Raw genomic sequence first — 26873 nt, 5'->3', positions numbered from 1 at the left:
CTATAAATACAAAGGAGGGGGCTATAAAATTCAATCCTATTTAACAGGCTCAAAAACAACACCTTGCATTTAGATATCATCTTTAACATAGAAAAATGATCCAGGGTTTCAACAAACTTCATGACAGCGTAAGCAGACAATAATTGATGCGAGCAAAAGATCATGGTATTCGGTGGAGTAATTGGAAGGCTTGGTCAAGAGGTCCATTTAAAAGGTCTTAAAGAAGGACAACAAAGTCGAGATGTGGAGAGTTTTAGGGAGGGAATTCATGGACCAATGTAAGCTGGGTGCACAAGAAGCCATAGTTGGAGGAATGCAGAGCTCTTAGAGAATTCTAGAGCTGGAGGATGTTACCAAAGTGGAATATGGCATTTCTTATAATAATCTTTATTAGTGGCACAAGTAGGCATACGTTAACACTGCAATGAAGTTACTGTGAAAATCTCCTCATCGCCTGTTCGGGTACACAGAGGGAGAATTCAGAATTTCGAATTCACCTAACAAGCACGTCTTTCCGGACTTGTGAGAGGAAACTGGAGCACCCGGCGGAAACCCAAGCAGACACTGGGAGAGCGTGCAGACTCCGCACAGACAGTGACCCAAGCCGGGAATCGAACCCGGGTCCCTGGTGCTGTGAAGCAACAGTGCTAACCACTGTGCTACAGCATGCTGCCCTCTAAGGGATTTGAAACGCAAGGATGAGTATCTTCAATTAGAACTATTGAGGTACTGGGGCTTACTGTAAGTGTGAGTTTAGTGGTGATGGGTGATCAGGACCTGCTGCAGGTAAGGATATGGGTAGCATAGTTTTACAACCCGGGTGGGGTGAGTGATGTAGGTAGTGCAGCATAGCCAGGGTTCGGAAGGCCGGAAGGAGAGGTGCAGGAAGGAGAGGGAGCCACGGAACCTGAGCCTGATGCAGAACTTTTTTTCTTCTGCAAGTCTTGGAAACAGTGACTGTAGAGGATATAAATGAAGATGTGTCAAAACTGAAAATTTCCAAAGTTAGTGAGTAAATTTTCCACTGCACGTTATTTATTGATTTGCCAAGTTAAAAGAGATGTTTAAACTTGTGCACTGGAAGCAAAAGCTGATAACCTCCAAACACCAGCAAAAAAATAAATTACAGAATTCTTTGCTGCATTAAAAAAAGCTCACAAGACACAAACATTATTTTCTTTATTTATTGAGATGTTACACTATAATTAGCTTTAAGATGCAGGATGTTTCAAAACTTGTCTTTGCAAAACAAAAACGAAGAAACTTAATTTGTAAGAATCTTCCGTAAACAGTTCAAAGATGCAGATATTGTGAAAAGTATTATTCATTGACTAACTACACTTAGCACAACCATATTTCTATTCTAAATATATTTTGACAATTTGCCCGTACTGCTAACTCAGACTGGTACGTTTTTGTTTGAGTTTTTCATTCAATCAAGTCTGAATGAAAGTCCATCCAAAATAGGATAAAATGGATATAGTAATTGACATGCTTTACCACTGTGCAACTAACTACCCAGAACGGTGCAGCAAAGCCCCATTCTCTGCTGAGTATAGTGAATCTGTACCAGTTTTCAGTCACAGTGGCCTGGCCATGAAGGAGCTTTTGGGGCCCCAGAGCAACTTGGTGTTGCTGTAAGGCAGTTAGAAAAGCCACTGCTCGGACTTCCAGTGGCAGCCATGGAGGAGTAGGTCGCACATTTGATAGCTCCCGCCTGTAACGGACTTTTGGACCTTTTTCCCCTGTTTTTTCCCGGATTTTATGGGATAAATCAGTGAAGAGTGAGACAGTGAGGAGAAATCCCCCTCCGGTGTATGGAGAATTGGACCAGAAGTGGCTGTGTGAGAAGACAAAGTCCTATAAGGGAGACGCAAGTAGAGCTGGTAGCACGGGACAGCATGGCGGGGCAACAGGGCAGTGGGGAGATGGCACAGTGGTCGACGGAGCAGCTGGTGAAGTTTTTCAAGGATTGCTTCGCCAAGCTGAAGAAGGACACACTGGACCCGATTAAGGCTTCGATTGATCAAGCGGTTCAGAATCAGGAAACCCACGGGAGAGCGATCCAGGAGGTGGAACAAAAGTTGTCCGAGCACGAGGAGTATATAACTGTGCTGGAAAGCAAGGTGGGGATGATGAACGACCGTCAGAAAAGAATGCAGGAAAAGCTGGAGGACCTGGAGAATAGGTCGAGGAGGCAGAATCTCAGAATTGTTGGCCTCCCTGAAGGCAGTGAGGGATCGGATGCAAGGGCTAATGTGACGGCCGTTGGAGAAGTTGAGGGGGCTGGGGCGTTCCCTTGGCCCCTGGAATTGGACAGAGCGCACAGAGCCCTCGCGAGGAAGCCCCGAGCAAACGAGCCGCCGAGGGCCATGGTGGTACGTTTTCATCGTATCATGGACAAGGAACACGTTTTGCGGTGGGCCAAGAAAGAACGGAGCAGCAAGTGGGAGAACTGTGAGTTGCGCATCTATCAGGACCTGGGAGTGGATTTGGCCAAGAGGCGAGCTGGGTTCAATCGGGCAAAAACTACCCTCTTTAAGAAGGGGTGAAGTTCGGGATAGTGTACCCAGCCCGCCTGTGGGTCACACATGAGGAACGGAACTTCTACTTTGAAATGCCAGACGAAGTATGGACCTTTATTAAAGAAATGAAACTAGAGGCGATTTAAAAGACACTGAAGCCTTGGAGAAGTACTGTGGCGGCAATTTGTTGTGCTGGATTGTAGAAATTTAAGTAGCGCTGGAATGTGGAAATTTAAGCAGGGCTATGTGAAATGATGGGCTGTGTGGGTGGTTAAAGGTTGTTTCGTCTTGCAGGGAGCTGGTTAGAGGGGGGAGTGGCTTTGAATTTGGTTCTGCTTTTTGGGTGACTATTTTCTAAAGTGACTGTTTCTTCACTTTTTTCTGATTGTTTACTGGGGAATATGATGCTTTTAAAATGTTTATTCATGTGGGGGGGGGAAGAGAGGAGAGTACAATATGGAGACAGACTGCTTGGTGCCAGGGGCGGGAGCTACCAAGTCAGCATGGGTCAGCTGACTCTCGGAAGTGCAGTGGGAAGTGAGCAGGTGTTAAGCTGGAGTTTGACTTGGGGGATTGCGTTTCTAGCGTTGTTGCTAGGGGGGAGAGGGAAGGGGTGGGAGCTGTTTTGCTGATAGGAGAAGAGCTGTTACTAGGGGACAAATGGGATGTCAGGAACAGCGACTGCCCGAGGACTCGCGGAAGCGGAGGGCGTGAGCTCAAGGCTGGCCGAAGGGGGAGAGGGGAGGGGGGGGGGATTCGGGTTGGGGTTGGAGGTCCCCCGACCAGGATGGTTACATGGAACGTTAGAGGGTTGAATGAGCCGGTCAAGAGAGCTCGCGTGTTCGCGCATTTGAGGGGGCTGAAGGTGGACGTGGCAATGCTGCAAGAGACACACCTAAAGGTTACAGACCAGACGAGATTGAGGAAGTGGTGGGTCAGCCAAGTGTCCACACAGGACTGGACTCAAAGACCAGGGGGGTAGTGATCTTGATCAGCAAACGAGTGGCATTCGAAGCAGGGAGAATCGTGTCAGACAAGGGGGTGGGGGGGGTAGGTACTGCATGAAGTGGTGAGTGGGAGGTTGGAGGGGGTGCGACTGGTACTTGTGAACATGTATGCTCCGAATTGGGACGACGTGGAATTTATGAGGCGGGTGTTAAGTAAAATCCCAGACTTAGAGTCACATAACCTGATCATGGGAGGGGACTTCAATACAGTGATTGATCCGGAATTGGACCGGTCAAAATCTAGGACGGGGAGAAGGCCGGCTGCGGCAAAGGAATTGAAGGGTTTTATGGAACAGATGGGAGGAGTAGTCCCATGGAGGTTTGCACGGCCGAGGACAAAGGAGTTTTCCTTTTTTTCCACATGCCACAAGGTATATTCGCATCGACTTTTTTGTTCTGAGCGGGGCACTAATACCGAAGGTGGTGGATACTGAATACTCGGCAATCGCAGTGTCGGATCATGCCCCGCACAGGGTGGATCTACGGGTTAGTGTGGAGACTGGATGTGGGATTGCTAGCGGACGAAGCGATCTGTGGGCGGGTTAACAAGTCCATCCAGAACTACCTGGAAACAAATGATACGGGGGAGGCCTCTGCAGCGACGGTCTGGGAAGCTTTGAAGGCAGTAGTCAAAGGGGAATTAATCTCGATACGGGCCCACAGAGAAAAGGTGGAACGGGCTGACTGGGATAGGTTAGTTGAGGAGATACTCCAGGTGGACAGGAGATACTCGGAGGCCCCGGACGCGGGGCTACTGAAGGAGCGGCGGAGGCTACACGCAGAGTTTGGGCTGTTGACCACAGGGAAAGCAGTGGAACAGTTGAGGAAGGCAAGGGGGGTGATCTATGAGTACGGGGAAAAGGCAAGCAGAATGTTGGTGCACCAGCTCAGGAAAAGAGAGGCGGCTAGGGAGATAGGTAAAGTAAAGAGTAGAGCCGGTAATACTGTCCTGGGCCCAGCGGGGTAAACGAGGTGTTTAAGGACTTCTATAGTAGATTATGAGAGTCGGAACCCCCGGTTGGGGTAGAGGGGATGAGGCAGTTTTTGGATCACTTGAGGTTCCCGAGGGTGGAGGAGGACCTGGTGGAGGGGCTGGGAGCCCCAATTGAGATTGAGGAAATAATCAAGGGGCTGGAGGGCATGCAGTCGGGCAAGGTCCTGGGGCCTGACGGCTAACCAGTGGAATTCTATAAGAAGTTTTCAGAGATATTGAGCCCACTGCTGGTGAGCACATTTAACGAAGCAAGAGAGAAGGGAGTCCTCCCCCAACAGTGTTGCAGGCCTCTACTTCATTGAACTTGAAACAGGAGAAGGATATTTTAAACTATACCGAGGGACGAGACAAGGGTGCCCCCTCTCCCCGCTACTGTTTGCTCTGGCCATAGAGCCATTAGCCATGGTGTTATAGCCTCTAGGAACTGGAAAGGGCTGGTTCGGGGGGGGGGGGGGGGGGTGGAGCACTGGGTCTCGCTCTACGCAGATGACCTGCTCTTGTACATTTCGGTCCCCCTGGAGAGGATGGGATAAGTAATGCAAATCTTGGGGGAATTTGTCAATTTTTCGGGGTATAAATTGAACATGGGGAAAAGCGAGATGTTTGTGATCCAGGCAAGAGGCCAGGAGGAGAGACTGGGAGAGCTACCGCTTAGAATGGTAGGGAAGAGCTTTCGATATCTGGGAATCCGGGTGGCCCGAGAATGGGAGGTACTGCATAATCCAATCCCGGTTGGTAGAACTAATGGAAGGAGCTTGAAGAGATGGGACATGCTCCCGCTATCACTGGCGGGGAGGGTGCAGACCGTGAAAATGAAGGTCCTCCCCAGATTTCTGTTTGTCTTTCAGTGCCTCCCCATCTTCATCCCTGAGGCCTTTTTCAAGCGGGTGAATAAGATTATTTTGGGCTTTGTGTGGTCGGGCAAAACCCCACGAATAAAGAAAGTCACTGGAGCGCAGTTGAGGGGAGGGTGGGTTGGCGCTGCCGAACTTTCTAATTACTACTGGGTGGCTAATATCATTGATTAGGAAATGGGTAGTGGGGGAGGGGTCAGCATGGGAGCGGATGAAGGCGGCGTCATGTAAAGACACCAGTTTGGGAGCACTGATAACAGCACCTCTTCCGTTCTCGCCGGCCCGATACTCCACAAGTCCGGTGGTGGTGGCAGCTTTGAGAATCTGGGGGCAATGGAGGAGATATAAGAGAGAGGAGGGAGCACCGATTTGGACCCAGATTTATAATAATGATAGGTTTGTACCGGGTAGGCTAGATGGCGGGTTCCGGAGTTGGCAAAGGGCAGGAATTAGAAAGATGGGGGATCTATTTATTGATGGGAGCTTTCCAGCTTGAAAGCCTTGGAGGATAAATTTAAATTGCTAGCAGGGAATAGTTTTAGGTATTTGCAGGTGCGAGACTTCCTGAGAAAACAGGTGCCGGCCTTTCCGCTGCTGCCGCCACTGGGGATATAGGATAGAGTAGTTGCCAGTACCTGGGTGGGGGAGGGGAAGGTATCAGATATTTACCAGGAGCTTTCGGAGGCGTAGGAAACCCCGTTGGAGGAGCTTAATGGCAAGTGGGCTGATGAGCTAGGTGGAGAGATAGAGGCGGATCTCTGGGCAGATGCCCTAAGCTGGGTTAATACCTCCTCATCATGTGCCAGGCTTAGCCTGATACAATTTAAGGTAGTCCACTGGGCACACATGACAGTGGCTAGGATGAGCAAGTTTTTCTGGGTAGAAGATAGGTGTGCGAGGTGCGTGGGAAGCCCAGCAAATCATGTCCACATGTTATGGGCATGCCCGAAGCTTAGAGGGTTTTGGCAGGGTTTTGCTAAGATAATATCCACGGTGCAAAAAACACGGGTGGTGCTGAGTCCGGAGGTAGCCATCTTTGGCGTGTTGGAAGATCCGGGAGTTCAGGGGGCGAAAGACGCCGACGTCTTGGCCTATGCCTCCCTGGTAGCCCGGTGACGGATCTTGTTAATGTGGAGGGACTTGAAGCCCCCAAGTGTCGAGATCTGGGGTAGTGACATGACTGGGTTTCTCAGTCTCGAGAAAATAAAGTTTGCCTTAAGAGGGTCAAGGTTTGGGTTCACCCGGAGGTGGCAGCCGTTCGTCGACTTTCTCGGGGAAAATTAAAATGTCAGCAGATGCAGTATTCCAAGGGGAGGGGGGGCGGATCGATTGTTGTTGTATGGTTGAGGTGCGTGAAGATTGGGCTGGGGGGGGGAAATGTTTATTTTACCATGTTGATGTCATTGTTTTTGTTACTGTTACAAAACTTTTTCAAATACCTCAATAAAATATTATTAAAAAGAAAGAAAGGTGCTGCTCAGCGAGTGAGTTGGGGGGGAGGGGGTTTACGAAGTAGAGCGTGAGTGAGAATTTGTGGTGGGACCGAGGGGCTTATTACAAAGTGTGTGAGAAAGGAAAATGGGATTTACTGAGTCTTCCATCACAAAGGGAATATGGAAATATTTTTTCTATTTATATGATTTGGATTTGGATTTGTTTATTGTCACGTGTACCGAGGTACAGTGAAAAGTATTTTTCTGTGAGCAGCTCAACAGATCATTAAATACATGGGAAGAAAAGAAAATACATAATAGGGCAACACAACATATACAATGTAACTACATAAGCACTGGCATCGGATGAAGCATACAGGGTGTAGTGTTAATAAGGTCAGTCCATAAGAGGGTCAGTTAGGAGTCTGGTGACAGGGGGGAAGAAGCTGTTTTTGAGTCTGTTCGTGCGTGTTCTCAGACTTCTGTATCTCCTGCCCGATGGAAGAAGTTGGAAGAGTGAGTAAGCCGGGTGGGAGGGATCTTTGATTATGCTGCCCGCTTTCCCCAGGCAGCGGGAGGCATTGACAGAGTCAATGGATGGGAGGCAGGTTCGTGTGATGGACTGGGCGGTGTTCACGACTCTCTGAAGTTTCTTGCGGTCCTGGGCCGAGCAATTGCCATACCAGGCTGTGATGCAGCCCGATAGGATGCTTTCTATGGTGCATCTGTAAAAGTTGGTCAGGGTTAATGTGGACATGCCGAATTTCTTTAGTTTCCTGAGGACGTATAGGCGCTGTTGTGCTTTCTTGGTGGTAGCATCAACATCTCCAAAAATCTGTCCTGGTCCACCCCTAGGAATTTGAAACTGCTAACCATCTCCACCATTATGTGAACTTTATATGCTGAATACTATTCTGCTTTATTACTGTTTTGTTTTTGTTGGCATCTGTGGTCTGTTAATTTTAAACATTTTATAAATTTATTCATGGATTGTGGGCATTGCTGGTAAGGCCAGTATTTGTTCCCATATCTAATTGTCCTTGAGTAGGTGGCAGAGAGTTAAAATGGGGTCATATTGTAGGATTGTTTGAAAAGCAATGCCGTAGTCCTTTGCTTTGCTGCATGTACATAATCCAGCAAGGTCCTGTTTTGTTGGTACATTTTAGATTTGTAGTTGTATCTTGTACTTTAAAAGAAGAGAATGCTGTAGTACGTGGGTTTACGGTAACAATCAACGGAGATTTATTTGCAAGCTGTACGCTGTGCAAGAGCTGGAACCAGACTGAAGCCAAAAACCCTTGAAATAGCCAGTGATGTCCCGGAATGTCGCCTGTGCAATTCCGGGATTATGTTGTTCGCAACTTAGATGTATTTTCAGGCTCTTCAGTTGATGACTGCCCTGGAAGGCATTACAGTCTCATTTTCAGAGGGAAGACTAGTACTGGCACATATTGTACGATCTCTGCTTCTGCAGATGAACGCAATCAGGTGGAATGAAGGCTGTTCCCTCAAGAGGTAGTTGTGGCACTGGCACATTGACGAGAGTGGATGACAATTGATCAACATGGCATCTCCACATGAATTCATCTGTTGTTTGGATTGTGTAGGAGATTAGGCCAGTCTGAACCAAAACAGTTGCAGGAACCCACTTGTCATTGATGGTGTAGCTGTGTTCTGGCACTTGCTCACTTTGTTTAAACAGGCTTTTCTATGAGTTATTTTCTGGTCTCAGGATCTGTGACTGTTGGTTTTACTCTACCATGTCAGATGTCTCCTCTGGTGAAAATAAGTCAAATGTCGTCCTCCGCTTCCATTTCAATCAAATAATCAACATCATGATCTAGTACTTTTGTGAGAATAAAATAGTGGAATCTATCAAGAGTATGATCTGAGATTTCTGAGTCTTCATCAAATGAGCCCATCATACCCAAAGTTTTCCACCTTTTTTTAAGCAATCTTTGTGTGCTCTCACAACTCCCCTTCAGATACTCGTGTAGTAAAAAAAAAAATGACTGGCCGATTGCAGCAGCTTTTGACCGAAGGCAAAAGCCCACAAAGCAGCCGGTGACATCATAGATACATCGAACATACAGTGCAGAAGGAGGCCATTTGGCCCGTCGAGTCTGCACCGACCCACTTAAGCCCTCACTTCCATCCTATCCCCATAACCCAATAACCCCTCCTAACCTTTTTGGACACTAAGGGCAATTTAGCATGCCCAATCCACCTAACCTGCACGTCTTTGGACTGTGGGAGGAAACCGGAGTACCCGGAGAAAACCCACGCAGACACTGGGAGAACGTGCAGACTCCTCACAGACTGACCCAGCGGGGAATCGAACCTGGGACCCTGGCACTGTGATGCCACAGTGCTAGCCACGTGTGCTACCGTGCTGCCATTTCTATCCTGGACTATCAAGTGACCTACTAACTCTTAAAGAGACATTGCAGCAACAACCCACATATATAACCGTATGAACTTTCGTCCTGTCCTTGCAATAACTGCATTAAATGATGAGGCCATTTTGGTGATTGATGCAAATGCGTTGGTTAACAGAAGTGACGATAATATCAGTTAAAAGGGAAAACTGAATGGTTTTACTGACTTGAAGTCAAATAATTTCACCTTTTTGAAGTCACCCAAAAGCATTTACATTTAATGCAGATCATAAAAGATCTTTTGAAGAATAAAGGGATTAAGGGTTACATACATAGATTACATAGAACATACAGTGCAGAAGGAGGCCATTCGGCCCATCGAGTCTGCACCGACCCACATTAATCCCTCACTTCCACCCTATCCCCGCAACCCAATAACCCCTCCCAACCCTTATGGACACTACGGGCAATTTTTTAGCATGGCCAATCCACCTAACCTGCACGTCTTTGGACTGTGGGAGGAAACCGGAGCACCCGGAGGAAACCCACGCAGACACGGGGAGAACGTGCAGACTCCGCACAGACAGTGACCCAGCGGGGAATCGAACCTGGGACCCTGGCGCTGTGAAGCCACAGTGCTATCCACTTGTGCTACCGTGCTGCCCAATGGTTATGGTGTTCGGGCCGGAAAGTGGAGCTGAGTCCACAAAAGATCAGCCATGATCTCATTGAATGGTGGAGCAGGCTCGAGGGGCCAGATGGCCTACTCCTGCTCCTAGTTCTTATAAAAGTGCGATAATTCCTTGATTCCTCGTCACAAAAAATATTCAGACCTTTTTGTCTTCGGCCACTCTCATCATTCCAAAATGCCGTTCCTCTTTTTATATGGCTTTATTTGCCTGGACCTCTATTTTCAAGATGTTTCGGTGGTGAAATTGGTACGTGCTAGTTGCTGGGAATGAAAATTGGCTCAATGTAAAATCCATTCATTTTGTGATTCTGGAGTAGACCAGTTTCACCATTTGTGTCTCCATATTCATTTACATCTTCCCACAGAATATGCATTTATTTTTCTTCCAAAAATATATTATCTCCCAACCCTCCACATTAAATTACACCTGACTCTTGAAATTCTCTTCTACAAAACTTGCCTTTTGCAATTTTTCCACATTGTTTACAGCTAGAACCCTATTTTGATCATTGTCAGCAGATTTTAGCATTGTACACCAAATCATCGAAATCTAGATCCACAATCTGAACAATGGCCATTAATCCTAACCATTTACAACACCTGGACCCTTCTAAAAATTCAAAATGGGCTCAAAAGGGCTCAATAAATAGTTGTTAAATTGGGATAGATTTCAGTGGTTTATGGGTAAATAGCAAAGCATAGTTCCAATTCTATATTTGAAAATGTAGTTGTATCATGAATCTGTAGTTATTTATGAATTAAATTTCTACTTTGTTTCAGATGGATTTTTGGCATTCTTTTGCCAGGGATGTAATAAGTTTGAAAACGGGAAAAGATTTAAGGAATAAGATGAAAGGGAATGTGCAATATTACATTGATGCATGGGAGGGGATATTTTCACAATATCATGGGCATTAATTTTAATAGCCTAGTGCTAGTTACCCAGCTTTTTGTATGTGACTAGGTAGGATATTCTGATGAATTCCAGTCTTGCTCTTCACTTGTATGTGGAATGGCTTCATGTACAGAACTGATGACACCACAGATTCTCCAAGCTGCATGCAGAAGTAGTGTGTTGAACAGTGTACAGCACAAGAACAGGCCCTTCAGTCCTCCAATCCTCGCCAACCATGCTGCTCAACTAACCTAAAATCTTCTACATTTCTAGGGTCCATATCCCTTTATTTCCATCCTATTCATGTATCTGTCAAGATGCAAAGAACAAAGAAAAGTACAGCACTGGACTGCTTTGTAGGAGTAGAGACGTAAATGTTTGCTTGTTTATGTGTTCATGGTTGATGTATATTGTGCATAACTGTTACTTTAGTGCTGAGCTATTCAACAAAATTAACATTTATATTTTCACTACCATTTGCTAGGAAAACAAAATTCTTAGATGCTATGGGAAAGTACACTTAGCACTTTATATTTTGGGTTTTGTGTCAAGGATGTGGACATGTAATGCAACCTGCAGATGCAAGATGTGGTTTGGAAAGGGCAGCCAGTAAATCCAATCCCACTGCATTTGCTGCCTCTACACCATCCTGCACTATTTGTAAAAAAATCTTTATTAGTGTCACAAGTAGGCTTACATTAAAACTGCAATGAGGTTACTGTGAAAATCTCCTAGTCGCCACACTACGGCACCTGTTTGTGTACACCAAGGGAGAATTCAGAATGTCCAATTCACCTAACAAGTGCATCTTTTGGGACTTGTGGGAGGAAACCGGAGCACCCAGAGGAAACCCACACAGACACTGGGAGAACGTGCAGACTCAGCAGAGACAGTGACCCAAACCGGGAATCGAACCCAGGCTCCTTACGCTGTGAAGCAACAGTGCTAACCACTTGAGTGCTGAACATGGTGAATACTGTTTTACATTCTAACTGAAATGGCAGCTTGAGTGAACAGATACTGTCACTGATTGCTTCCTCTGTGCCTTTTTCAGTAATGTATTTTTGTCTTTCATTTGAAGATTTCTTTTATTATCTTATGACATTGGGCCAGAAAAATAGCTGAGCAGTCTGATAGTAAATCTGATTTTATAGCTGCACCAAGACTATTTATTTGAGAAAATCTTGGTTTTTATGTGCAGTTCTATGTAATTGCTTGGGATTTATCTGGAGAATTTTTAATTCTAACCATGATCTATATCACTGTAAATATGTTTGAAATTCAATATTACAAAGACTTGAATTTTGAGTTTAAATTAATCCATGAGGAAATAGTGGCAATGTAAATATATACACTTTTCCAAATTATTTGCTGTTGGATGGATTGCTCTCCGGTCAGATCTGGCATTGTTTGAATGCAGAATAAATTCCCCTTACTCTGTCAGTGTGCTCAGACGTCTTGTACCATTCTTACAGCTAGCACAGAAAGGAGACCTTTTCATTACATTTACTCACAGCTGGATCCAAAACTATGGGCCAAAGGTAAAGTGTGCCAACTGTGATACTTAGTACGCATGTTGACACACTTTAGCAAAATGCTATTAACATATTCTTTAACCCTGAGTAGTGGAATCATAAATTGCTGCCGGGACTTGTGTAAATGGAAAAAATCTAGACAATATGCATAATCATTTCACACAATCCTATAAAACAGGGTTTTTCAAACTCAGGGTCACGACCTGCGGCTGGGTCGCGGAGCAATCGGTCGTGGTGTGCGTGGGAGAAGCACCCAGGCCGCAACCGGCTTTTAGATTGAAAATGCTGGTCGCAGCTGCCTGCACCCGCAATATTTTGCCTTGTTCCATCCGAATAGCGTCCAAATTATTCAATTAACTTTCCTAGCATCACATCCATAGCCACATTGTTCCACTCACCAATAGGAGGAGGCGGGGACAGTACTTGCAACATTGAGACTGTTGGAGCTTGGGCCTGTGAAGGACACTGAGTGGCTGAGTGAAGTTTGTGTGAGGGGTGAGATTGGCGGGTCTTGATACTGGCAGACAGCACCTCACGAGCACGTCTTTCGGGACTTGTGGGAAGAAACCAAAGCACCCGGAGGAAACCACGCAGACACGGAGAGAACGTGCAGAGTCCGCACAGACAGTGACCCAAGCTGGGAATCGAATCTGGGACTCTGGCGCTGTGAAGCAATAGTGCCAACCACTGTGCTACCGTGCCGCCCTACACTCCTATAAAGAAATGCCAAGCTTGCATAGAAGATTTTTGGATAGTTGAAATATTTGGTTTAAAACATCATATATTAATGCAATGTATGTGCAGACTATTTCACCAGGCCAATATTTATAATTTAATAAAAATTAATATAGAGGAAGGCGATTGGCTCTTTGTGACCATTTGGCTCTGTATATTTAAATAATTTTCTTATTTACCGTCTAAGAATTTGTTGTTTGGGGGATATTATTTATTTGAACATTTTTAATGTTAAAGCAGAACTATTTGTCAACACTAGAGATGTTTTTCAGAAGTTTACAGAATGCATTTAATGCATGTGGTCCTAACTGGAGTTGGGGAGGAGGGATAGGAAAGCGGCTTTGATTGGCTTGTGAGTTTCTTCCTCTAGATGTCATATATATTTAATGCCAGGACTGTGTTTTGCAAATACAACATTAGCTCCATTGCATGGATGTCCAATGCTTGTTCATTGTTTATAGATTAGAGCCAAAATGAGATGATTGCACAACCTTCTGACGTCAATGCTGTACTTTTGGAGAACTGCCACTATATTCTGCGTATGCCCACTGTTGACCACATCAAATAAGAGTATTCATGTGGTTTGTTACCATGGTTGTTAAGGCAACTTTGTAGCCCTTGAATTCATCAACTGTGACAGTTTATAATTGGTATTGTTGAGCTTAAAGAATTGTATTACACTGTTGCTTTTGTTAGAAGGATATAGTCTGATGTACCTTAATATTTGATTATTTTTAAATTTTATCTTTTTGTTTGAAATTTTAATATATGCATAACTACCATGGTGTTTACAGTCCTTAAAAAGATGGACAGAAGTTCGATACACTGATATATTTTCTTGTCATATTTGGTGTGGGGAGGGTGGGAAAGAGAGAAGCAAGGTAGCACAGTGGTTAGCACTGTTGCTTCACAGCGCCAGGGTACCAGGTTAGGTTCCTGGCTTGGATCACTGTCTGTGGAGTCTGCACGTTCTCCCTGTGTCTGCGTGGGTTTCCTCCGGGTGCTCCGGTTTCCTCCCACAAGTCCCGAAAGACGTGCTGTTAGGTAATTTGGACATTTTGAATTTTCCCTCCGAGTACCTGAACAGGCGCCAGAATGTGGCAACTAGGGGCTTTTCACAGTAACTTAATTACAGTGTTAATGTAAACCTACTTGTGACAATAAAAATTATTATTATTATTTTACCAATATCAGATTGTATCCTGGACTTGAGATTTAAAAGTAACCTTAACTTCATGCAAAAATATACAATGTAGTGAACTTGTCAATGATTCATCTTCAGGATTTTGGTCATATTAGTAAATTGAGCTTCCCCCCTGCACTTTTAACATTCTTGGAATTGTTAAATTGACTTGCTGCTAGTCATTTTTTAATCTTGTATTAAAGCTGCTTTGGCAATCTAAAATCTTAATTTACAAAACTGTGGAGATCGAGTGCTAGCTTTTTTTTCTTTGCAGCCACTGGAGTACAGTGAGCTTATAAAGTTTCTGTTCAATGTACACATCACATGGAAAGGATGCAACTAAAAGTGGATGTGTGTGTAACCATGAAATAACTGGTACACTCAGTGTGTGAGATTAATCTGATCATCCATGAGTGTATTACAATGGTTTCTATTTGCATGTTAAACAGTGTTATTCTGATTTTAGAACATGTTGATCTTAGAACGTGCATATTTCCTGGTAATTTTGGTTTCACTATAACCATGAACTGCAGCTAAATGTTTTGTGGGCATTATAATAAAGCCACATTACTTACTTTTGTGACTTGCCAACATAGAGAAAAAAAATAGGACATTTAATTCATGGAGACATCGACTTCCGGTGGCGGCTATGAAGGAATAAGTCGCACATTTGGTGGCTCCCGCTCTGGTCGGACTTTTGGACCTTTTCCCCCCCGATCTTTTAACGGACTTGAATTGCAGAATGGATGTCAGTTGCAATTCTCTACGGAATTCCCACTTCAGTGCATGGAGAAAAGGATTAAAAGTGTTCGTAAGGGCAGAAATAGGAAGACAGAGAAGACTTGGGCTGTAGTTGCAACAGAGGACAGCATGGCGGATAGGCGAACCTCTGGCTTGTTGACCCAGCAGTCTATGGAGCAGCTGATGCAAGTCATCCAGGAGGGCTTTGCTACACAGAATCGGGACTGCTGGGACCCAATAAAAGCGATGATTGAGTGGCTGGAGCTCAGGTTGGATGCCCAGGATCGTGCGATCCAGAAGGTGGAGAAGGCGCTGGCTGAGCAGAAGGAGCATCAGACCGCAGTGGAGCTGGAGGTGGGGATGCTGAGTGACCAGCAAAAGAAGGTTCTGGAGAAGATGGAGGACCTAGAGAATAGGTCCCGCCTGCGGAACCTAAGAATTGTCGGGCTCCCGGAGGGGTCCGAAGGAATGGACGCTGGGGCATATGTCGCAGGCATGTTTGAGAAGTTACTGGGGGATGGGGCTTTCTTCCGGCCCTTGGAGGTGGATAGGGCTCGCAGAGCACCTGCGAAGAAGTCGCGAATGGGAGATCCCCCGAGGGCTATGGTGGTGAGATTCCACAGGTTCTCGGATGAGGAGCGTATTCTGCAGTGGGCCAAGCAGACACAGAGCTGTAAGTGGGAGACAATAGCATCCTGCGGGTTTACCAAGACCTGAGCGTGGAGTTGGCCAGGAGGAGAGCAGGCTTTAATCCGATCAGGGCGATCCTTTTCAAGAAAAAGGTGGTTTGGACTGTTATACCCATCCCGTCTCTGGGTCACGCATGAGGATCAGGACTTTTACTTTGAGTCGCCTGAGGACGCGTTGGACTTTGCAAGAAAGAAAGGGCTGACCAAGGACTGAGAACTTTTTGAACTTGGCTGCAACGTTCGTGTTTCTGTTTTCTCTGTTTTGTTTCTCTGTTTTTGTAAAAAGTTTTTCGTTTTGCTTGGAACCAGCAGTAGAGCTGTATGGATGGGGGGTTCCGGGTATGGCGGAGAGCAGGGATTGAAAGGATGGGGGATGTGTTCATAGAGGGAGTTTCCTGAGTATAAGGGCGCTGGAGGAAAAGTTTGGACTGGCGAGGGGAAACTAATTCAGATACTTGCAGGTGCGGGACTTCCTTCATAAGCAGGTGGCAACCTTCCCACTCCTACCGCTGAGGGGGATTCAGGATAGGGTAATTTCCAGAGGATGGGTAGGGGAGGGGAGCGTCTCGGACATCTATAAGGAGCTTATGGGGTCGGAGGAGACTCAGACCGAAGAGCTGAAGCGTAAGTGGGAGGAGGAGCTGGGAGGTGAGATAGAGGATGGTTTATGGGCAGACGCGTTAGTAGAGTCAACACGTCTGCAACATGTGCCAGGCTCAGCCTGATACAATTTAAGGTCGTTCACCGGGCTCACATGACAGTGGCCCGGATGAACAGATTCTTTGGGGTGGAGGACAGGTGCACAATATGCCCGGAGACGGATACTTTTGGCATGGAGCGACCCAAAGCCCCCGAAGTCGCAGACCTGGCTATCGGACATGTCTAGCTTTCTCTGTATGGAGAAAATTAAGTTCGCCTTGAGAGGGTCACTGTTAGGGTTCACCCGGAGGTGGCAACCGTTCGTCTACTTCCTTGCGGAAAATTAATCGTCAGCAGACCGGGGGGGGGGGGAAGAGAGAGTAAGGGTGAGACCTGTATGAAAGGTAAACTGTTTTTGCACTATGTTTATGGTTTATTCTATTTTGTTGTTGTTTCTATACCAAAAATACCTCAATAAAATGTTAATTGAAAAAAAAATTCATGGAGACATCTTGTTGAGTCTGGGAGGTTGGTTAAGTAAACCACATCCCTGAATCCTGTGTATGACTAGATATGCATCAATTTGTATCTTGAATTCAATAATACAGTCTGTTTCAGTGCTGCAATCAACACCTTATAAATCAGCAATTACCAGAGGACGTATTCCTAATGTCATCCATTGCCGCTCATTCCTCATTCCACTGAAATTACCTCCGTCCCTTAACATAGTAGTTTGAAATGCTCATTTACAAATTGCAATTATGTAGTACTGTTAACAGGGAAAAACATTTCCAAGGCATCTTGCAGATGTGAAATCTGACAGAAATTGACAGTCAGCCAAAGTTGGAGGAGATGTTAGGAAAGGTGACTAAGAGCTTGGTTAAAAGAATAGATTTTAAGGAGAGTCTTACAGGAGGAGAGGCAGAGAGGTTTTGGAAGGGAATCCATAATTGAGGTCAGAGAAGAGTTGAGGCATTTCCACCAATGTGGTAATGAAAATCAAGGATGTACAATGTCCATAATTGGGCATACAAGAGGTGTAACTCATGAACAGACTTAGCTCAGAGAGAATGTGAGGGGAAGATAGAGAAACTAAAAACAGATATCGGATCAGATTTCTGGCAGGGAGTAACCTTGAAAAAAGCTTGGCTTTGTAGGCAACAAAGGATGAGGTCAGCAGAAGACTCTACTAACAGTAGTTCTTGAGCACTTTGCACTTTCTGTCGGTGGTGAGTGTAAGGGGGTAACAGGGGAGAAGGGTGGAAGAAAGAAAAAGGGGTAATCAAGTAATGCGTCATTGTGCTTGATGTGTCTGCCAAATCTGGCGATGGATGGTTAAGCAGGTTGTGCACCAAATAGGCTAAACACTACCCCATTGAGGAGCAAAGTGTACAGGAGAAGTGACCTGAATGGGAGACGATATGTTTTTTCCTGAGGACAACTACATCAAAGATAGAGATGATGGAGCAGTTCAGAAGCTGCAACAGACTCACCTTCCATGTCCTGTGATCCACTAATCCTTTGTATCACTGTTAGGGCCAAAACCTTCAGCCATCTCAGTCTTGCTGTCTGAAACTTCCATCCAACCTACTTCTCTCTCCTCAGCAACAACAAATTGCATTTATATAGCATCTTTAACATCATAAAGTGTCCAAAGATAATTCACAAGAGCACTATCAAACAAAACTTGGCCCTGTGCCTCATAACATGATATTGCAACAGATGATCAAAAACTTGGTCAGAGATGGGCTCTAAATAGTGGCTTAAAGAACCAGAGCATTGTGAAGAGGTGGCAAGGCTTGGAGAGATAATTCCATCTTAAGAGGGACAGAGGAATCCAAGTCTTGTAGAACCAGAGGAGGCTACAAAGATAGGGAGAGGATGAGAATTTTCAAATGAAATGAAAATCGCTTATTGTCACAAGTAGGCTTCAATGAAATTACTGTGAAAAGCCCCTAGTCGCCACATTCCGGCGCCTGTTCAGGGAGGCTGTTACGGGAATTGAACCGTGCTGCTGGCCTGCCATGGTCTGCTTTCAAAGCCAGCGATTTAGCCCTGTGCTAAACAGCCCCAAATGGATTAGTTGACAGTTCAGCATCCAATGTAGGATGGGTGAGCAATACTTGCTGCAAACACACAGGTAGCAGGGTTTTGGATGAGCATAAGTGTAGAACAGGTGCAAGGTGGGTTGCGGGGGGCAGCTGGCCAAGAGAACTTTGGATCGTTCATATTCTATGAACTTGACTTCATAGAATAAACAGTTTTGCTTTAAAAAATACTTTTCCATTTCTGCTGTACCACACCTCTACAGGTGTGGTACAGCAGAAATGGAAAAGTATTTTTTAAAGCAAAACTTTATTCTATGAACTCAAGTTAACCTTTTTAAAACATAAACATCAACATAACAGTGAACATCTTAGCAACCATCAATTCAAATACAACCCCCAAAGAATACAACACTAAGTAATCCTTAATAATTTCCCAAACAACATCCAGAAGACAAAAGAAACACCTTTTAACAGAAGCACATCAGGTTTACATTCACTACTGAAAACATTTATAATTCTGAATTCACCAAATGATCAAGAGCTAGTCTTTTCATGGCAGAGAGATCAACAGTACACCTGCTTTGTCTGGCTCCAGCTCCAACACTGAAACACAGTCCAAAGATGTGCAGGTTAGGTGGATTGGCCGTGGTACATTGCCCTTAGTGTTGAGTGGGGTTACTGGGTTATGGGGATAGGGTGGAGTTGTTGACCTTGGGTGGGGTGCTCTTTCCAAGAGCCGGTGCAGACTCGATGGGCCGAATGGCTCCCTTCTGCACTGTAAATTCCATGATCTATGAAAACAAAACTAAAACACACCCTGCAGCAAACAATCTAAAACCAAAGGAAAAAGCTGACCGACAGCCCAGCTCCACCACTCTCTGACATCACTGCAGTAATAAACACCCATTTCTTAAAGGTACTCTCATATGACACTACTGAACAGCCTCAATGGGCTGAATGGCCTCCTGCACCATAAAGATTCTGAGTTATTTCTCAATATTAAAACTGTCGAAATACCGCTGCAAATCAGTAGGTTATTTGTTTTTATATACTGTAGTTCCATCTGGGGGAGATGGATTTACAGATTTAACCCCAATTGCTCCTGATTTTTTTTAAAATTAGCCTTACATATGACTTCCTTTTTGGCATCTTCTCCTCCTCCTCCTTCAGGTTGTCTGCCCAAAGTGGGTGTTGGTGATCATGGGCTTCCTTTGGATTAATCCATGATTATGTTGAGCAAAGTGCTGCAGGCTGACTGACCAGAAAACTCTCCCATTCTTACTGCCTACCATCAGGCTTATTGAAAACATTTACAGGCTGATAATCAACTCATTGGCCATGTTATGAAAATGCCTTCCGTGGCCATCAAATCCTGGAGTGGGCCTTGAACCCAGAGCTCTGGCCCTGACGTAGGAATAGTAAGAACCCACTTTCGACTAATCCAAATTATGTTGCACATCTGGCCCAATTGTCTCAATCCTTTGACTCTGATTGTGTGCCATTTTGGTATCATCTGGAAATTTGAGGATTATGTTTCTGTGATTGTCCAGGTAAATCAATAAAAAAATACACATTCATTTCTTTTTTAAAAATCTTTTTATTCTCCTCATTTTCAACACTTTCATCAATTAACAACCAAAGAAAAAACAAACCAAACCAAATACAGTAACAGTCCCCGACACACAAACCGCGCCCCACTCAATATATAGAGACCAAAACATCCCGCGTACATTCCAGGTTAAAAAAAAAACACAAATTAACAATCCGTAAATATGAATTGAAACTCTTCCTTCATCCACTTCAGCTGAGACTTCACCTTCCCGGGAGTCAAAGAAATTCAAGTTGGTCCCCCCCCCGCCAAGCTGTGTCACAGGATGGAGAAGCAAACCTCTGCCCCCGCACCCGCCTATTGCCCGAGCCTGTCCGACCCCCCGAAAATGGCTTCTAGGGGCCCTGGTTCCAAGTTCACAAGCACTGCCCCCGAGATGACCCTGAAATCCTCCCATCAACAAACCCCTCACATTCCACGTAACTACCCTAACTGGGGGTCACTCACCCCTCTTCTCCCCCCCCCCCCACGCAAACCCCCCTCCTCCCCGCAAACCCCCCTCCTATCCACCATCCTCATAACTCCAGGCCCTGCCCCCTGGGCTTGGCCCACCTTATCCTATTGTTACCATCAAGCACCTCCCCCCACCCCTCCCAGAATCCTCCCATCCACTTCATCTTGAAAACATCTCACCCAGTATCGGTCCGCTTCCCCCAAGTTTTCACATCTCCTAGGCTCATTGAAATCTGTTCTACCAGGCTCTGATGGCCGCAGCCCCTCCCCACACCATACTCCTGTTCACTGGCCAGCTTGAGCTAGCCAATGTGGAGGCCCCTGCCCAAGCTTCTCTCCCCTCCAATCCACTCCCCCCTGCCCGGTCCCAGGAAAACAAAGAAATCCCCTTCAACACACAACCCCAGTGTAAATACACAAACCCCCAAAGAACCATCATTGCAAAAGAAAATCCCAACTCTTACCTTGTCCAAATAGGCAAAGTCAACTCATTTAGCACATATAACAACATGCAGTGAAAAATAGAGCTACATACACTCCTCCAAATCCACTATCCTCAGTCCAAGACCAATCCTCAGCCGCATTTCTTACTTCTGCCCCAGTCCTTCTGCTTTCACAAATGCCTCTGCCGCTTCCATCGTCTCGAAATAAAAGTCTTTGGTGTTGGAGATCACCCTCAACTTAGCTCGGTACAGTACACCAAACCGCACCCTGCTGTTATACAGTGCCTTCTTCACTCAACCACCTCCTCGCCAACTTCACAGTAAAGTCCTGGTATATACGTATGTCACAGGATGGACCTCCCGCTTCTGCTTTGCCCAACACAGAACCTTCTCCTTCACGCAGTACCTACGGAAACAAATAATCACTGTTCTTGGCGGCTCATTCGTCTTTGGTTTAGGCCTCCAAGCCCTATGAGCCCGATCCAGTTCGTACCAAGAGGGATCTTCCCCCTCCCCAACAGCTCCGCCAACACCTTGGCAAAATAATCTATCAGCCTCGGGCCCTCCACTCTTTGGGCAGGCCCACGATCCTCAGATTTATTTTCAAGGTCTTCTACTTTGGCTCACATACCCTTTTTGGCCTCCAACACCCTCTGCAGCTCCTCACCCATCGAGGTGAGTTGGTCACTGTATGCGACAAGGCCTCTTCCACTCCCTTCAGTTTCTCACCCTGCTCCCGCACCTTGGCCGATGCCTTCAACACCGACGTCTTCACCGGGCAATCGCCTCTTCCACCAGCACCTTCAATACTGCCATCATCTCCTTCTTCATCACCTCCAAGTGCTTTGTGAACTGTTTTTCAAGTTCCACAACCATCACCTCGGTCATCTTTTCTGCCGTGAACAGTGCGGCCCCACTCAGCGACCCAGCCTCCGGCATCCTTCCAGATGCTGAGCCAACCCTTCCACTCGACGGCGAACTTTCATTCGCCGCCTTCTTCACGGCAGCTTTCCTTTGGGTTTTGGACATCTTTCTTCCTCGTGCCTTCCTGCACTTATTTAACCAAATTTACACAGTAAAAGGTGGGAGGTCAGCCAGGAATGCATTGCAATAGTCAAGTCCATAGATAATGAAGGCATGGATGAAAGTTTAGATAGCGAATGAGCTAAGGTGGGGGGGAGGAATCAGGCGATATTATGGATGTAAAGATATATGGCCTTAGTGACGGCACGGATATTTAGTTAGAATCTTATTCAGAGTCAAATATGACACTAAGGTTGCGATCAGGACCTGGGCCCTCGGGAGGCCATATTCGGGGTGTCGGACCAGCCGGGGTTGGAAACGGGCGGAGAGGCAGATGTTGTAGCCTTCGCCTCGTTGACCACCCAAAGGCGGATCCTGTTAGGGTGGGGATCAACCTCTCCACCCTGTGCCTTGGCGTGGTGGGGGGACCTGGTGGAATTCTTGACGCTTGAAAAGGTCAAATTTGAACTGAGGGGAAGGAAGGAGGGATTCTACAGTTCATAGGCATTATTCATTATGCACTTTTGAGAATTGGATCACATCGAACATTGGGGGGTTGGGGGGAGGGAGACTGTATGTATTAATGGTGACTATGGGTGATTCCTGATTCCTCTTTGTCATTTGTTTATGTTAACATGCAGGCTAATGTTTGGGGGTTTGGTGGGAGGATGGGATCGTTGTTATTGATATGGGGATTGACATTGAATTCGTTACTGACTATTGTTTATTGTTGGGTGTAAATTTGGGAGAAAATGTGAAAAAGAATTAAAAAATATATTTTTTTAAATTGTTGCGATCAGCTGTGTATTCTCAGACAGGTACTTGTGAGAGATATGGAGTAAGTGGCTAGGGAGCAAAGTTTGTGGCAGAGATTGAAGACAATGACTAAATAACAAACTTTTAAAACCAAAATGGGCATAACTTTTATTTGTATTTTAGAATTTTAATCTCCATATGAATCTAGCCATGGCCATTCAAAGCAATCCACCTACTTTGTTTTTGAATTCAAATTTATGTCTACTGTATTTAATTTACATTATTGTATTTCATTGGAATATTATCCTGCATAGTATTTCACTTGGTGCAGAACTTGCAATAGCTTCAGGCCTTTGCAAAATTCCTACTGAATAATACAATCCTCTACTTCGAATCATGACAATGGCATTTGAAATGGAAGACAACAAGAGGAGAGAGGAGTGTTTTACCTCTTGATTGTGAAGGGTCAGATCTATTACTGGTACTGGTCCTATTACTGACACCTGTCCCCAAACTGCATTTTCATATTTGCCAAGATAAATGCTATAAAGGAATTTTGTAGGAAGTGACACATTGAATTCCTTTGTGACTCTCAGCCTTGTAGTTCTGAATTGAGTGCAGATTGTGGGATGTAAGAAGATGCATTATGTCCCGATGACGTGTGCAGTATTTCTTTCCATAAATAGGAGTTTAATTAGTCGATTCGCTATGCATGCCAGCTTTTATCTTATGGGCTTTTATCTTATGACTTAACCTTTTGCGAGGTATCTTGTTGAATACCTTCTGGAATTCCAAATAAAACACATCTGATTCCCTTCTATCCATTCTGGTTGTGACTTCCTCGAAAAACTAGTCAGACACTATTTCCCTATCATGAAGCCATGCTGACTTTGCTTGATTAGATTATGATTTTCCAAATGTGCTGCTAATACTCCCTTAATAATTGGTTCCAACATTTTTCCAACAATAGATGTTAGGCTAATCTGCCTATAGTTACCCACCTTTTGCCTCCCCCCCCCCCCATTTTTGAATAGGGATGTCACATTGGCAGTTGTCCAATCATCCGGTACATCTCCAGAATCCAAGGATACCTCTGTGGCTATTTCTTTTAGGATCCTAGGATGCAAGCCATCGGGGCCAGGGGACGTAACTGCCTTTAGCCCCTTTAGTTTATCTAATACAGCTCTAGTGATGGTGAAAGTATTTAATTCCTCCCCCATATTCTTTATTATTAATGGGATGTTCGAAGTTTCTTCATCCTAAAGACGATGCAAAATATCTGTTTAAGCCCTCTGGTATTTTCTTGTTCCCCATAACTATCTCTCCACATTCATTTTCTAAGGGGCCTATGTTCACTTTGACCTTTCTCTTCCTTTTTAAACATTTAAAGAAGCTCTTGTTGTCAGTTTTTGTATTCCTCACTAGTTTGTCCATGTAGTTTATTTTCTCTCTCTTTATTATCTTTTTAGCCCTCCTTTGCTGGATTCTGAATTTATCTCAATCTTTGGGCTATCACTGACTTTTGCCTCCTTATATGCTTTTTCTTTCAACTTAGCTGCTATTATCCCTAGTGTTTGTTTTTCGTTGTTGAGTGCTGCTCAATGTGAAGATATTTCAGTGCAGAGTAAAGGGCAGTTTCAGGAATATGCATTTTGTGAACTTGGAGCACTGACCTCAGATCTTCTCCACTGAATTTCTTCCAAATGCAATCAGAGCCCAAGGGCAAAGAGCAGAGGTCATTACTGTGACTATAAAAGCTGGAGAACTTGAATACCTAAATAATGGACGGCACAAGAACAATTTGTTTTTAACTCCTACAGCATTGTGCATAAGTTTAGTCGTGTGGATGCTATCAGACTCCAAAATAACTGACTGATTTTTTTTCTTCTCCTGCTTTTGTGTGTTTTTGCACTTTGCTGTGGGTTAATGTAAAAGTTTTGATTGATTGTCTGGAAACGAGAAGCCAAATAAATTCTGATTTAATTTTCTTTCAAAATGGAAGTTATAGCCAGGGCAAAAAGGGACCAAGTTTTAAAGTTGTTAAACCAAACAGGAAAAAAATATGTATGCAAAACAATAAACAGGAGAGAGAATAAAAGGAAATAGGTTGCACTGGATTTGCAAGAGCGTTTTGCATCATGCTTTAGTGACTCCTGTAATCTAGAGTTAAGATAATGGTCATGAAAGTGCTTCAGCATTCCTCTCATTTTATTACTGTAACATTAGAATGGTGCCATATTCCTGCCACAACAGCAGGAGCATTGACGAGACAAGCCCAATGAACTCTCCAGCAAGCCATAGGAATAGCATTCCACCGCTGAACTCCTTGGCCAGAGAGAGGCATGATGACACATTGATTATGTCAAAGGAGGGATTTCTCAGGACAGGAGGAAGAATGCACGTAGGCATGGATGAAAATAGCTGAGCAAGTCAGAGCGGGAGTGTGGTCCTTCCAATCAGCAGATAGTGCATCAAGAAGATCAATCAGCTCAGGAGATTGAGGAAAATGATGTTGGAATTTCAGAAACCAAGCCCCAGACTTTGACTTTCCAAGCATTCTCCTTTGCAACGGACCTTGCAGGTCCCACTCATTCCTCTTTCTCCAGGCACTTCACATTTCCATCTGAACAGTCACACATGCACACTCCGATTAATCCTCTTTCCCTCTCACACTGATGCCTCACAAATGTTGTCTGTCCTGCTAGTCACATATGTCATGATTCACACTTCCTCTCATTGTAGGAGAAGAGAATGCACAACCTTGGGGAGAGACCTGGAGTCAGGGTGACCCTCTAGTAACAGGCACCTTGATGGTCAGTGCCAATGAATGTTCACCTGGACCACTGAGTAAAAGGTCTTGTTCCAGATTTTGCCAGGCAAACTAAGGCCACCGGGTGGTCAGCCTCTGGACAGGGTGGCACCCTGGCACTGCTGATGCCACCCAAGCAGCTTGGCACTGCCATCTGGGTGCCAGCCTGACACTGCATGTGGCACTGCCAGGGTGCACAGGCTGGCTGTGCCAAGGTGGCATTTTGCCCTTGCTTGGAATCGGGCCCGGGGGTGCCCTGCCCTTATGAGGTGGGTTTGTGGGGGTGGCTTGAAGACTCCACAACAGGTATGTTGGGGCATTGGGGAAGTCCGGTTGGATTGCGTTGGGGGATCAAGAGATCGGGACGCCATTTAAAAATGGCGCTCTGATCTCCTGTACTAGCAAGCGGAGCTCCTCAGTGCAGGAAATGAAGCGTGGCCTCGGCAAGGCGTTCCCCGCTGAGGCTCGAAAAAATAAGAGTCTCGTTCGATAACGTGATCATCCCAGTGCTACAACACCCAACAAACGTTTTTTTCCATTAATTCGTGCTGTAAAGCCCAAGTGGTTTTGGAACATCATCTGGGCTGTCAATTGGAGCACTGAATTTGAGATGTGTGGATTAATAGCTTTCTATGTTTTTGTTTAATGTGTGACATTAGTTTGACAGTGTCCTTTGTTAGTGTGCTGTTAACTTTATAATGAAAGGCTTAACAATTATAAAGAAATCACTGCAAGTTGATTGTGAAACAGTTTGCAGGCAAATTTCTTTCTATTGTGAAAATATGGTTATTCGGACCTGAAGTTTTTAAAGGTTCTGGATCTGAAGTAGTATGAGTTGGCTTTGATGCTTAAATTATTTATCGATTCTTTCCTTCCTCTTGTCATTTAACAGCTGATGCCAAAGCCTAGCGAGCAGCCCAGGCAGCATGAAAGTCACCCTGAAGAAACAGAAGAGGAGCTCAGAGAACATCAGGCCATGCCAGAAGAACCATACTCAGACAGAGGTGTCAATCCAAATGAGTCCACAACTATGAACAAGGTGGTACAGGTCAAACAAGAACCAATCGAAAGTGATGAAGAAGGGGAAGAGCAGCATGAGATGGAGCAAAGAAAGAGGCAGGCGGAGCAACAGCAGGAACTACTTTTCAGACAGGTATTTTTGTGTTTTAGTGAACATATATATATGTACAGTATCAGTGACTTTGTACAAATTCAGCTAGTGTAATGATTCATGTGGAGGTGAAGGGTGAGAGTGCATGAGTAAATAACTCTTAAGCTAGCTTTTGTGATGTTTAAAATTGGATCCATTACAAAATTGTCAGCTGACAATATTTTCAGACTAATTTTTTGTTTACCCAAGGGTAAATGGCAGGGATTTTTCAATCGACAAGGAACGGTCCCGTTCATTACACCTTAAATGTCTGTGGGTTTCT

At 45.0% G+C, this 26873-nt stretch overlaps 1 protein-coding gene across 1 annotated transcript in view; it reads left to right on the top strand.

Annotated features, from left to right (window-relative positions):
- Nucleotides 1–26593, top strand: part of LOC140406298 (histone deacetylase 4-like) — a gene marked incomplete at its 3' end in the record, with an annotated part of 165034 nt that extends 138441 nt beyond the window's left edge. Inside the window, exon 11 of the mRNA XM_072494411.1 lies at nt 26333–26593. Coding sequence (XP_072350512.1) covers nt 26333–26593 — 261 coding nt within the window. The remainder of the gene's footprint in view (nt 1–26332) is intronic.
- Between the last annotated feature and the right edge of the window lie 280 nt (nt 26594–26873).

The sequence above is a fragment of the Scyliorhinus torazame genome, unplaced genomic scaffold (assembly GCF_047496885.1).
Source record: "Scyliorhinus torazame isolate Kashiwa2021f unplaced genomic scaffold, sScyTor2.1 scaffold_446, whole genome shotgun sequence".
NCBI lineage: Eukaryota > Metazoa > Chordata > Chondrichthyes > Carcharhiniformes > Scyliorhinidae > Scyliorhinus > Scyliorhinus torazame.
This window is presented reverse-complemented; position numbering and strand designations above follow the sequence as displayed.